General features: G+C 40.3%; 1 protein-coding gene across 2 annotated transcripts; it reads left to right on the top strand.

Moving 5' to 3' along the window:
- The first annotated feature begins 4,747 nt into the window (after positions 1 to 4,747).
- On the top strand, positions 4,748 to 11,450 carry LOC120025930 (ankyrin repeat family A protein 2-like). Of its 2 annotated transcripts, none has more exons than XM_038970656.1 (9): positions 4,748 to 4,858; positions 5,610 to 6,014; positions 6,163 to 6,321; positions 6,470 to 6,535; positions 6,745 to 6,842; positions 9,096 to 9,221; positions 9,348 to 9,414; positions 9,691 to 9,771; positions 10,574 to 11,450. In XM_038970656.1, the coding sequence occupies exons 2-9, from the start codon at positions 5,732 to 5,734 to the stop codon at positions 10,627 to 10,629; spliced, it is 936 nt and encodes a 311-aa protein (XP_038826584.1). In that variant the 5' UTR covers positions 4,748 to 4,858; positions 5,610 to 5,731; the 3' UTR covers positions 10,630 to 11,450. The 2 variants fall into 2 exon arrangements, with proteins under 2 accessions (XP_038826584.1, XP_038826583.1); XM_038970655.1 differs by having other exon boundaries at positions 4,767 to 4,858; positions 5,742 to 6,014.
- Positions 11,451 to 13,532: the final 2,082 nt, after the last annotated feature.

Below are 13,532 nucleotides of genomic sequence, written 5' to 3'. Positions count from 1 at the left end.
GGGATTGCTGACAACAAGGCCACAGATAATACTGTTCATTAGGGCCTATGGACTAGAAGAGGCATATGTGCCATCCAGCAGCATGGCATGGTCTACTCCCTTGTTACCCACCCGCCTACCCCAGCCCCTTCTCGTAGGCTAAAAGCCCCACTACCCATCTAGCCCTTGACCACCAGTTATCCCCGGACCCTGTACGCCCCCCTACCCCAGCCCCTCTCCTCGGCATCCCTGCCTCTTTTTTTCTGCAAGGAGATCATTACATTTGTCTTCCAAGAACAACAGATTATGGGCCTTTCTGGTTAAGCTCCTCTTAACCTCTCAAAAACACTGGAAAGTCACAAAGCGTGTTTGGTTTGAGATGGTGCAATTGGTTCATTAACTTAATTGAAACAGTGTAAAAGCTATCCCTATCTCTCTTGGGATGCTGTACATTTTTATTCATAGAAGGCTAGAAAAGAAACCATTTCCCTTATTCTCAACTTTTCGTGTTCAGACTTATTTTAGACCTATAAGGCTTTTCTCATTGATCAGACAGCATGTTATAAGTGTATGGAATATATTGTGTATGAAATAGTTGACTTCTGACCTGAAGTTCACATGTTTTTCATTCATGTAGGGGTAATCCGTTTTCAAGTAGTGGTAATCTCTACTTTAGACATGCACAATATGCCTTGGATGAACAGTGTTCTTCACTTTAAAATGAGGTGTGAGGCCTCAAGTGAAACTACAATGATACATCATTGTGAGTGCATTGTTATAATATTTGCTTTATTTGTGTGTAAGCATGCAGAAAGAGAAAGTATGCACAAACAGCAAACAGGTTACTTAGATATTATGGGCCTAATGAAATGCATAAATACTCCAGGGGCTTGAAAACCGTTTTCATCCAGCACAGTGTTACATCCGTTGTTCGAAGGAGACCAAGGTGCAGCGTGGTAGGCGTACATTTTACTTTATATTAAAATGACACCAAAAAAAAACAGCAACTATACAAAGACAAGATCCCACAACAGAAAGTGGGAAAAAGGCCTGCCTAAGTATGATTCCCAATCAGAGACAACGATAGACAGCTGCCACTGATTGGGAACCATACTCGGCCAAAAACAAAGAAATAGACAACATAGAATGCCCACCCCAAATCACACCCTGACCTAACCAAATAGAGAAATAAAACGGCTCTCTAGGGTCAGGGCGTGACACACAGCAGCAAAGCCTAATCACGTAGTCAGGAAATCTCCACTTTGCAGCAGCTTTGCAGACCTAAAAATAAACAAACAATGAAAGCCAAGGCCACATAAGAAAGTGAAGTCAACCAACACACAATAGAAGGTGAGACGGATCTATTAAATCTACCATGGCTTACTTTCCTAGAGGGGCATCTTCTGGTAAAGAGGAAATGATGTAGCCTAAATTTTCTATGTTTTGTATTTCTTTGTTGTTTGGCCGGGTGTGGTTCTCAATCAGAGGCAGCTGTCTATCGTTGTCTCTGATTGAGAACCATACTTAGGTAGCTTTTTCCCACATGGTTTTTGTGGGTAGTTGTTTTCTGTTTTTGTGTCTTCACCAGACAGAACTGTTTCGTGTTGTTACATTTTGTTATTTTGTCCCAGTGTTCAGTTTTTTAATAAATAATCATGAACACTTCCCACGCTGCGCTTTGGTCCACACCTTCTTCATACGACGGTCGTTACAAGAATGGGTTGCTGTTATTAACAAACTATTCAGTGACCACAACTCAATGGTCAATTAAAATACAAACTATTCACCGTGACCATACAAAACAATCTGTATTGCTCAGACATAAACAACCCAGAGAAAGAAAGCTGTGATAAGATATATGTTGATAGTTGCTTGATTTAGCTTTTGATCCTTTGTATCAAATCAGATTTCCACAGACAGAGAAATCCAATAAAACCTTTTGTCTATAGGCCTATTGATCCCTGACCAAAACTAATAACCATGTCCTGCAAAAATGTTATTAAATTATTCATTTTATGAGCTAAGTGAGCTGTATTGTAAGTGCCCTAGCCATATCAAATCAAGCTTTATTTGTCACATGCGCTGAATACAACAAGTGTAGACCTTACCGTGAAATGCTTACTTACAAGCCCTTAACCAACAGTGCAGTTCAAGAAGAGTTTAGAAAATATTTACCAAATAAACTAAAGTAAAAAATAATAAAATGAACACAATAAAATAACAATAACGAGGCTATATACAGGGGGTACCGGTACCGAGTCAATGTGCGGGGGTACAGATTAGTTGAGGTAATTTTTATATGTAGGTAGGGGTGAAGTGACTATGCATAGATAATAAACAGCGAGTAGCAGCAGAGTACAAAACAAATGGACTTTTTCCACAATTTGTTTACGTTACAGCCTTACTTAAAAATGTATTACTTTTTTTTCTACATCAATCTACACATAATACCCCATAATGACAAAGTGAAAAGAGGTTTTTAGATATTTTTGCAAATGTATTAAAAACTGAAATATCACATCTACATAAGTATTCAGACCCTTTGCTATGAGACTCTAAATTGAGCTCAGGTGCATCCTGTTTCCATTGATCATCCTTGAGATGTTTCTACAACTTGATTAAAGTCCACCTGTGGTAAATTCTACTGATTGGACATGATTTGGAAAGGCACACACCTGTCTATATAAGGTCCCACAGTTGACAGCGCAAATCAGAGCCAAAACCAAACCATAAGGTCGAAGTAATTGTCCGTATAGCTCCAAGACCGGATTGTGTCGAGGCACAGATCTGGGGAAGGGAACCAACAAATGTCTGCAGCATTGAAGGTCCCCAAGAACACAGTGGCCTCCATTATTCTTAAATGGAAGAAGTTTGGAACCACCAACACTCTTCTAAAGCTGGCCATCAGGCCAAACTGAGCAATCTGGTGAGAAGGGCCTTGGTCAGGGAGGTGACCAAGAACCTGATGGTCACACTGACAGAACTCTAGAGTTGATCTGTGGAGATGGGAGAACCTTCCAGAAGAACAACCATCTCTGCAGCACTCCACCAATCAGGCCTTTATGGTGGAGTGGCCAGATGGTAGTGGCCAAACGGAAGCCACTCCTCAGTAAAAGGCACATGACAGCCTACTCGGAGTTTGCCAAAAGGCACCTAAAGACTCTCAGACCATGAGAAACAAGATTATCTTGTCTGATTAAACCAAGATTTAACTCTTTGGCCTGAATGCAAAGCGTCATGTCTGGAGGAAACCTGGCACCATCCCTACGGTGAAGCATGGTGGTGACAGCACCATGCTGTGGGGATGTTTTTCAGGAACTGGGAGATTAGTCAGGATAGAGGCAAAGATGAACGGCGCAAAGTGTAGAGAGATCTTTGATGACAACCTGCTTGAGAGCGTTCAGGACCTCAGACTGGGACGAAGGTTCACCTTCCAACAGGACAAAGACTCAAAACACACAGCCAAGACAACACAGGTGTTGCTTCGGGACAAGTCTCAATGTCCTTGAGTGGCCCAGCCAGAGCCTGGACTTGAACACTGATCGAACATCTCTGGAGAGACCTGAGAATAGCTGTGCAGCAACGTTCCCCATCCAACCTGACAGGGCTTGAGAGGATCTGCAGAAAGAATGGGAGAAACTCTCCAAATACAGTTATGCCAAGCTTGTAGCGCCATACCCAAGAAGACTCAAGGCTGTAATCACTGCCAAATACATAGTAAATACTAGCGGTTGGGATAGAGAGATGTGCCCCAAATTCCCTGACAGGGGTCTAGCTGTAAAAACATCTAGACAAAAACAAAAGTGAACAGTGCTTAATTTAAGCATACACTCTAAAGCAGGACTTGACAGATTAGAGATAAATATTTGTCATATCCCCCTAAATCAGATGAGCATTTTGCAACTTTGACCAGTGACGGGGAACCTCTGACCGCCTCAAACAAATGTGTAATTCCAGATTATTCAAGCAGAAATAACACACTTCAAATGGCGAGATGAACAGATTTTGCAGCACAAAGGAAACACTTAAAATAGCAAGCTAGGTCAATGCATGTTTTTAATTTGATCTGAATGGTACCATATACATTTATACATACTGTACCTTTCCCACTCCATTTTAGAATGAAATTAGCAACATAACATTTAAAAAATCAAAGATTAGATAAACACCTACCACACTTCTGCCTGGTTCTATTTTCCTTGATACATTTAATAATGAAACATTTCATTTGATACATGTAGTTCAAGGAAAATATGTCATTGTTGTTCTAAAGAACCTGTGGACTTGGAAAAATAACTTTGCATAAACCAACTTTTAGCATTTGACCAAACTGTGATCTCTTGTCTCACAGCAGTGTAACCGGTGTGAGTGTAGCCCAATCTATTATTCAACATTTCGTATTAAAAGGGATTAAACAAACATTGCAAAATGTCATGTTAACTTTAATTCAACATGATTTAGGTTTTTGGCGCTGACACAGGTAAAACACAGGTCCCCAAGGCCTCAACGATTTTGATGCATTGGCCTACATGGGGTCTTTTGGAAATATCAGTATTCTACCTACATTTTTAGTCCGTAGTCTGTTTGTGTATCCAATTTAGAGGTGTGGTTATTTCAGTGTAATTCATTTTACCAATTCATCCATTAATTACCATTAATTTAAGTTAAAATACAAAAATCTGTTTTAATAGATCTTTCACTAGAATAAAAAAAAAAATCTGAATAGCATCGTTCACCCATACCTTTAAATCTGTCACATGTGGAGAAAAAAACATTGATCTGAAGAAACTGCTCATGCGCGAGAAACATCAAAACAAGCACAAAGCCAGCTGTCAAATCGTTGCAACACCGGTGAACATTACACAAAATGTGTTACTAGGTAAGAAATCATTCTGTGTTATTGTGACTCACCTTACTACGGTTTTCTTTGTGCTTGTAATCAGTACGTTAGTTTGCTTGTAAGGGATTCTGCTGGGTCCGTTAGCTAGCTAACCATGCTAGCTAGCTAACACTAAGCCAGAAAGACTGAAGTATTTCTGACTTGGTTAGCTAGTTAGCTAGCTAGCTAACCATGCTAGCTAGCTAACACTAAGCCAGAAAGACTGAAGTATTTCTGACTTGGTTAGCTAGTTAGCCCTCGTTCACCCAAGAGGGCATATCTTGGGCTAGTTAACAATAACGTTAGCTAGACAGTTGGGTTTCGTAAGTCGGACAGAATTTGGTTGAAGGTCCAAGAATTAGCTAGCTAGCTCTTTTAAAACTAGCAAGTTGCATAGACACTACTAGTCTCAACTGACGCGGAATACAAGCCTTCGAACTTGTTTTTGCACGCATGTTGTTATTTAGGAATGATCATTGTCTGTTCACTTACAACCCCACTCTCTCCTGTTGGATTTATGCATAGCATCACTAACGTTACCCAGTTTTTTTTATTTTTATTGTTGACACTTATTGTTGAAAAGGTGTATATACACAGCACATAGACAGTAGTAATTCATGATTGTTGTAATATTAAATATCTTTTTTTTTACAAAAGAGATCAGCTTTGCATGCTTAAATTGATGACATAGGCACACACTAACCTGAATTAACGTTACCACATTCTGATGTTGCTTTTGTATCCATTCAAGGCTTTTAGACGTATCTTCTATTGGAGTACCGGATGTGGTGATCAAAGTGTTTATTTACCAGATAGATCACATCCACCCAGCGCAGAGTTGACCATCTGACTCACTGTGTCACTGCCTCGGTCATGGACACAGGTTCAGTAGCAGGTAGGACCAGTTCGGTCTCCGAAGAGATGGAGGGGATATGTGTGATGCCAGATATAAGCAACATCAAGTCAGAACACCCGGGTGGGAGTGTGGACGACACAGGTGCACAGAACGTGGCCATGGGGATCAAGTTCATCCTGCCCAACCGCTTTGATATGAACGTGTGCTCAAGGTTCGTCAAGTCGCTCAATGAGGAGGACAGCAAAAACATCCAGGACCAGGTCAATTCCGACTTGGAGGTGGCATCTGTTTTATTTAAAGGTACCAACTGACTACCAAGTGTTGATGCACTCCTTATTTGTATTACAATGTGATTTCCATATTTGACCCCAGAAAATCAGAGGAGATATTTTGCTCCTCAATTGAGCTGAGCTGATGGTTGATGCTATATCTCTTTTGCCTCTTTCAGCCGAGTGTAATATTCAGACGTCGCCCTCACCAGGGATACAAGTGCGTCATGTTTACACCCCATCCACCACCAAACACTTCTCCCCCATCAAACAGTCGACAACACTCACCAACAAGCACCGTGGAAACGAGGTGTCCTCCACTCCTCTTCTGGTCCACTGTAAGTACCTGAGCTCATCCTAAACTAAAAAAGTTTGTCACATGTCACTTACCCTCTTAAACATAGACTACAACCTAAAACGTACTTGACTCTAACATTGAATGATGGCTGCTTGACCTCTGACATGTGACTTATGCCTTCTTTCCAGCCCTGTCCATTCACCAGCTGGCAGCACAGGGAGAAATGGTGTTCTTGGCCAGCAGGATTGAACAAGGTGGCAATGTCCCTCAGGGTGGAGTTGTATTTATGTCTGTTTGTTAATGGTATATTGATGTTGGGCTCGTTACAACCATGAACAGTCACATAATTAACAGTTGGTAAGATAAGAATAACATTTACTCAAATGTCTATAAAGGGCTTCATGGGTTGACTAGAAATATGTGAAACATGTTACTGACCGCTTGGATGTTTGTATCGCTGTAGAGACAGTGATTAACCTGCAGGATGAGGAAGGCTTCACCCCCCTGATGTGGGCCGCAGCACACGGACAGATAGCTGTCGTAGAGTTCCTGCTCCAGAACGTAAGAAAAACAACATGTTGAGACATGCACTATACACTACCGTTCAAAGGTTTGGGGTCACTTAGAAATGTTCTTGTTTTTGAAAGAAAAGCACTTTTTTTCTCTTTCCATTAAAATAACATCAAATTGATCAGAAATACAGTGTAGACATTGTTAATGTTGTAAATTACTATTGTAGCTGGAAATGGCTGCTTTTTTAAAAGAAAATGGAATTTCTACATCGGCGTACAGAGGCCCTTTATCAGCAATCATCACTCCTGTGTTCCAATGGCATGTTGTGTTAACTAATCAAATTTTATCATTTTAAAAGGCTAATTGATCATTAGAAAACCAAAGAGGACAAGTACATTACAGTGTCTAGTTTGAGAAACGGACGCCTCACAAGTCCTCAACTGGCAGCTTCATTAAATTGTACCTGCAAAACACCAGTCTCAACGTCAACAGTGAAGAGGCGACTCTGGGATGCTGGCCTTCTAGGCAGAGTTGCAAAGAACAGCTCTAGTTCACCCAAGAGCGGGCCTATCTTGGGCTAGCTAACAATAACGTTATCGTTAGCTAGACAGTTGAGTTTCTTTATTATTTCCTTAGACGTATTAGCTAACTATCAGTAATCGTAAGTCAGACAGGGATGCTGGCCTTCTAGGCAGAGTTGCAAAGAAAAAGCCATATCTGACTGGCCAATAAAAAGAAAAGCTTAAAATGGGCAAAAGAACAGACACTGGACAGAGGAACTCTGCCTAGTAGGCCAGCATCCCGGAGTCGCCTCTTGACTGATGTTGAGACTGGTGTTTTGCGGGTACTATTTAATGAAGCTACTCCCTTCACAGAAAAGCGGAAATTGGCCCTAACCAGAATAAAAAGAGGAGTGGGAGGCTCTGGTGCACAACTGAGTAAGAGGACAAGTACATTAGTGTTTAGTTTGAGAAACCGATGCTTCACAAGTCCTCAACTGGCAGCTTCATTAAATGGAAGCCGCAAAACACCAGTCTCTCTTTGTTTCTGGACATTTTGAGCCTGTAATCGAACCCACAAATGCTGGTGCTCCAGGTACTCAACTAGTCTAAAGAAGGACAGTTTTATTGCTTCTTTAATCAGAAACAACAGTTTTCAGCTGTGCTAACATAATTGCAAAAGGGTTTTCTAATTATCAATTAGCCTTTTAAAATGATAAACATGGATTAGCTAACACAGCGTGCCATTGGAACACAGGAGTGATGGTTGCTGATAATGGGCCTCTGTACGCCTATGTAGATATTCCATAAAAATATCTGCAGTTTCCAGCTACAATAGTCATTTACAACATTAACAATGTCTACACTGTATTTCTGAAAAATTTGATGTTATTTTAATGGACAACAAATGTGCTTTCTTTTCAAAAACAAGGACATTTCTAAGTGATCTCCAACTTCTGAACGGTGGTGTATATACAAAAGTATGTGGACAGACCTTCAAATTAGTGGATTTGGCTATTTCAGCCACACCCGTCTTTGACAGGTGTATGAAATGGAGCACACAGCCATGCAATCTCCATTGACAAACATTGGCAGTAGAATGACCTTACTGAACAGCTGACCGCTTTGATGTTTGTATCGCTGTAGAGACAGTGATTAACCTGCAGGATGAGGAAGCCGAGTTCCAAACTGCCTCTGGAAGCAACTTCAGCACAAGAACGGTTCGTCGGGAGCTTCATGAAATGGGTTTCCATGGCCGAGCAGCCACACAAGCCTAAGATCACCATGCGCAATGCCAAGTGTTGGATGGAGTGGTGTAAAGCTTGCCACCATTGGACTCTGGAGCAGTCATCTGGCAGTCCGATGGACAATTCTTGGTTTGGCGAATGCCAGGAGAATGCTACCTGCCTGAATGCATAGTGACAACTGTAAAGTCTGGTGGAGGAAGACTAATGGTCTGGGGCTGTTTTTCATGGTTCGGGCTAGTGGAAAGCCTTCCCAGAAGAGTGGAGGCTGTTGTAGCTGCGAAGAGGGGCCCTACTCCATATTAATGCCCACGATTTTGCAATGAAATGTTGTGCAAGCAGGTGTCCACATACTTTTGGTGATGTAGTGTAACAACCCAGCAAATTACTATTTCAGAGATATGCAGCATAGAGTCAGATACTGTTACCTAAAATGTACATAAGACAGGAAATCACCACAAATAACATTAACATACTATATACAGCATGTATTGTTGAATCCGTTTAGCCCAGATGCTTTTCTCACCAATGGTGTCTTCCATGTCCTCTTCCTTTAGGGAGCGGACCCCAACCTGTTGGCTAAAGGCAGAGAGAGCGCTCTGTCTCTGGCCTGCAGCAAGGGATACACAGACATCGTGAAGATGCTCATCGACTGTGGGGTGGATGTCAATGAATATGACTGGGTAGGAATGTTACATCAGGATTTTCATCTGTATTCTTGTGTATGGCTTAATTTTAATGTACAGTATGTCAAACCAACCATAGAGCAACATTTGTTCCTGTTGAAGATTTCACTCTTACGGTTTCAGAACGGAGGGGTTCCCGTTCTCTATGCTGTCCATGGAAACCATTTGCGTTGTGTGGAAATTCTCCTAGGTAAGAACTGACTGACTGAGGGGCTGGACCATGTACAGGAAGAAATGAAGCCCTGACTGACCTTCCTTTCAGCCGACTTACTGTACTAACCAACCGCATTGGTGGCAACTGTCACTTTCTAGATGAATGATTCTCTCTGACTTTTATTAACTGAGACAAAATGTTGTGTTAAAAGCTTGGTCTGCACTGATTTTGATGAGATTTGTTGCTTATATTTAGGCTGTGTTGATCCAGTCAGGTCTGTAATCTGACATCTTCCATCCTTTCCTGTCACAGAAAGTGGCGCCGACCCCACCATTGAGTCTGATTCTGGCTTCAACGCTATGGATATGGCTGTGGCAATGGGCCATAGGAATGGTATACAAATATGCATCTCATACAGATCATATTTAGGCTATATACTTCTCATCATGAAGAACAAGTTCAAATATCATGACTAAAGAGTTCTTGTAGTCTAGGCATACATACATAAAGCGGAAATATAGCGTTTCTTTATTTGTGTTATGCCCGGTCTACTTTCATAAAGATATTGTGCAGCAAGATTACTATCTTTGAATATGTTTAGAGAAATACAAGGGTATTTGGTGAGTTCCTTCTAGTCCGTGTATAACGGTAATCCCTGCCCTCCCCCCACATCCCCTCTTCCACAATCAGATTTCTGTGTTTTGATACAATTATGCAAATGAGGCCATTTTAGCAGGATCTCCTCTGATTCTAACAGTCTGGTCCACTGGTTCCACTAGGATCAGAAGTAACCTTTTTTTTATAGTGCTGTGTAGGCCAAGGATAAACATGTCATCTGTTATGGTATCAGATCCCACCTTACAAACCATTCTCCAAATAAGCCCAGTAGCTGTTAAGATTTCTTTACTTAGATGTTTGTCCTATGATATGAACAGGGATTTAACGTTTAAAATGCTGGCATTTTGGCGCTGTAATTCAATGATCTTTTCTCAGTTTAAGGATAGCTTTAACTAACTAGCATTCCTATGTACATTTAATGAACCCTACCAGATACTTGCCTTTTTTGTTTGCTCAATACTCACCAAACTTTCAGACATTTGCTTTTCATTTTTTCTAACTTCTAAAACCTCAATTTTTGCATGATATCTCTGTGCAGTAGTAGGCTATGGCTGAAACATGTCTCTTCTCTGACCAGTTCAACAGGTGATGGAGGCCCACCTACTGAAGCTGCTGATGGGGATCAGAGAGTAACCCACTAACCTGGGGCACAAGAGGAGGGACTGCCTGTGAATATAAATACAGTGGACACCATAAAGAAAAGAGAAATAAGGCTGAGGATGATTGTGGATCATGTTTGAGACTGTTATCTGTTAGGGTGAAGCACAGGTGTGAATGGTTTTGATGAAGCATGTGAGTATTTATGGAGACATGCAACTCAAATGTGTCAGTTTCAGGCCATCGTTTTGGATAGATGCCCTTTTCTTTGAGTTTAGTTTGTTACAATGTAAATACGTTTTGAGCCAAATGCTAATGTAAGAAAGTAGTGCTTAAACCCAAATGTCTGCTCTAATCATGCATTGATATCAATGGAAGATTTTTGTGAAAGTTTAAGTGCACACTTTTCATTTGAGAATTTTGCTCCTCAAGTAATGGGTAAACACTATAAAGTTGGGATGAAATTAAGTAGATCAAATGGATTGCTTTAGGAAAAATGTGTGGATGCTTCTAGAGGTAGGATGTTTTTATTTATGATTGACTTACATTGGAGGAAATGGGTTGTTTTCAATCAAAATGGTGAAGGAAAAAGGAAACCGCACACTGCTCTTGATAGTATCACTGATATTTAATAAGCTTACGTATCGGCCTCACGGCCATTGTCAGAGCTTTTGTGATTTAAAAAAAATGAGCACCCTTATGTAGACCTAGCCCAACCCACATCCGTTCCACACATCGAAAGGGGTTGGAGGCAAAGGGAAAAACAAATAAGTGTTACCAAATATAACAATATGGATTTCATAAATATTACAGAAGTGTATAAAAAAGATGTATTAAACATGTCTGTAAAACCACAATGAGGACATAGCAAGTTTTCATTAATCATTGGGTACATCGTACAAAAAATATCAGAGTAATCTTAAATAGGCACATAATTCATGTTCAAATTCACAACATAACATACATAGGCATTTCATCATTAAGTCCTTTAGGAAATAATGTCTGTAGTGTGAAAATCCCAAAACATTCTCTTTTACTCAGAGTATTATTAATATCACCTCCCCTGTCTGATATCTTAACTTTCTCTATGCCACAAGATCTAAAGGTAGAAATGTCATGCTTTAGGTCATTAAAATGTACTGCGACTGGATAATCCCTGTCGTTAATCCTGATTGAATTTTTATGTTCACTAATTCTCTGTTTGAGAGAGCGGGAGGTTTTACCGACATAGCAAAGCCCACATGGACATTTAATAATGTAAATAACATGGGTGGTGGAACACGTAATGTCATTTATTTGGAACTGTTTTCCTGTGTGTGGGTGGCAGAAATATTCATACTTCATCATATTGTTACACTGTGCGCATCCTCTGCAATCAAAATGGTAAAAAAAATAAACAGCTTAACAAGAGCACTTTCTCAATCAAAAATGTTGCTAGGACTGTCTGAGAGTGGTCTAAGTGGGGAGGGGGAAACTAGCTGTTATTGGCAGAGAGGTTTGGAACTACTTCTTATTCCATTAATGGATTTACCGCCTGGTGATGTCGTAGGCAGGCAAAAACTCCATCCCACCAAAACAGGCTGAAATTTCAGGTAGTCTTTTCAAACAACTCTTACACTACAATTGCATAATTTTCACAGTATTATTCCAACCTCAATGTGGAAAGATATATTAAACACAGAAAAATCATGTTTTTGCCTGCACTGGGCCTTTAAGCCTTTAACATACCACCCAAGGGTAAATAAGTGTTAAATATTGCTGGTGCTGCTTTTTTGTTACTGTAAATAAACTTTTTTTTTTATCACAGTTTACAGTGTTAATAAAAACAATCTTGAGAGGGATAATCCACCCCGTAAATAAAAACCTTGAACTCCTGTCAATTTGGTGAAATCCTATGTTCTATCAATAGGTAACATGACTTTCCCCGTGATTTAGCTTCTAACTGGTCTATGTGAAATCAGGAAATAGTGTAGTAATGCATCATAGCTACAATAAAGACAGTACAGTAAGAAGATGGGCAGAAACTGGTTCGCCGATAAAATCCTTGATACCACTTGGCTAGCTAAACTCATGCGCAGAAACACGTTATTGGGTTGTGCCTCGCACAAGTGCATGCCGTCAAGTCAAAGGCACTCAAATAAAATTGTATTTGTCACATGCACATAATGCTTGTGTTCATAGCTCCAGTGCAGTAGTATCTAACAAAACAAAGTTGCTTAGGAGCTAGAAGCAGAGCTGCCATGTCTGTCGTCATCTCCTTCGATCTAAAGTAGTTTTTTTACGAAAATGAAAACATGTCAGTTTGTCACTTTACCGAGGTTGGGGTAATAACATGTTCAAATACTTAAGACATTGTCTCGATTCTAGGTTGTGCCTTTAAATTGAGAAAATTAACTAAGGAAGAATTTGTGATTTCTCATTGACTTCTCAAACCCCGGCCTGGTCTGCTTGTCAAGCGTTCCCGGAAGTCTTGTGATGTTGCGCCTCAGTTTATAAACTCAATGTACTAGATAGGGGATAACACACTATTCAATTTCATAACATTTAAACTATTACCTGCACTCCAGATCGTCAAATCAGTCAATATATGGTATGGGCATATTTGTCTAGAACACATTCATCCGTTTATATCATGACAAAGTATATATTACGCTTAGATGTGCTCAATCTAAACTGCACCAAATGATTCAATTACATTTTTCCTTCAAATACCATCTCGGGCCATTGTTGCCATACCAACGTACTCTGCACTCTGGGCAGAGACGAACTGTAAACTGAACTCTTGAGATACTCTTAAATGTGTTTAGGTGATTATACAGCAAGCAAGTTACATAACATGCTGATATTGACTTACAGTTGAAGTCGGAAGTTTACATACACTTAGGTTGGAGTCATTAAAACTCGTTTTTCAACCATTCCACAAATTTCTTAACAAACTA

The sequence above is a fragment of the Salvelinus namaycush genome, chromosome 31 (genome assembly GCF_016432855.1).
Source record: "Salvelinus namaycush isolate Seneca chromosome 31, SaNama_1.0, whole genome shotgun sequence".
NCBI lineage: Eukaryota > Metazoa > Chordata > Actinopteri > Salmoniformes > Salmonidae > Salvelinus > Salvelinus namaycush.
Note: the sequence above shows the minus strand (reverse complement) of the source record. Positions and strands in the feature narration are given on the sequence as shown.

Bases quoted from the DNA above. Each gene is read 5' to 3' on its own strand.
- LOC120025930 (XM_038970655.1), top strand. From the start codon at position 4,774: ATGCGCGAGAAACATCAAAACAAGCACAAAGCCAGCTGTCAAATCGTT. The intron at 6,322-6,469 runs GTAAGTACCTGA...CCTTCTTTCCAG, and splicing joins CACTCCTCTTCTGGTCCACT to CCCTGTCCATTCACCAGCTG. The intron at 6,536-6,744 runs GTGGCAATGTCC...GTATCGCTGTAG, and splicing joins GGCCAGCAGGATTGAACAAG to AGACAGTGATTAACCTGCAG.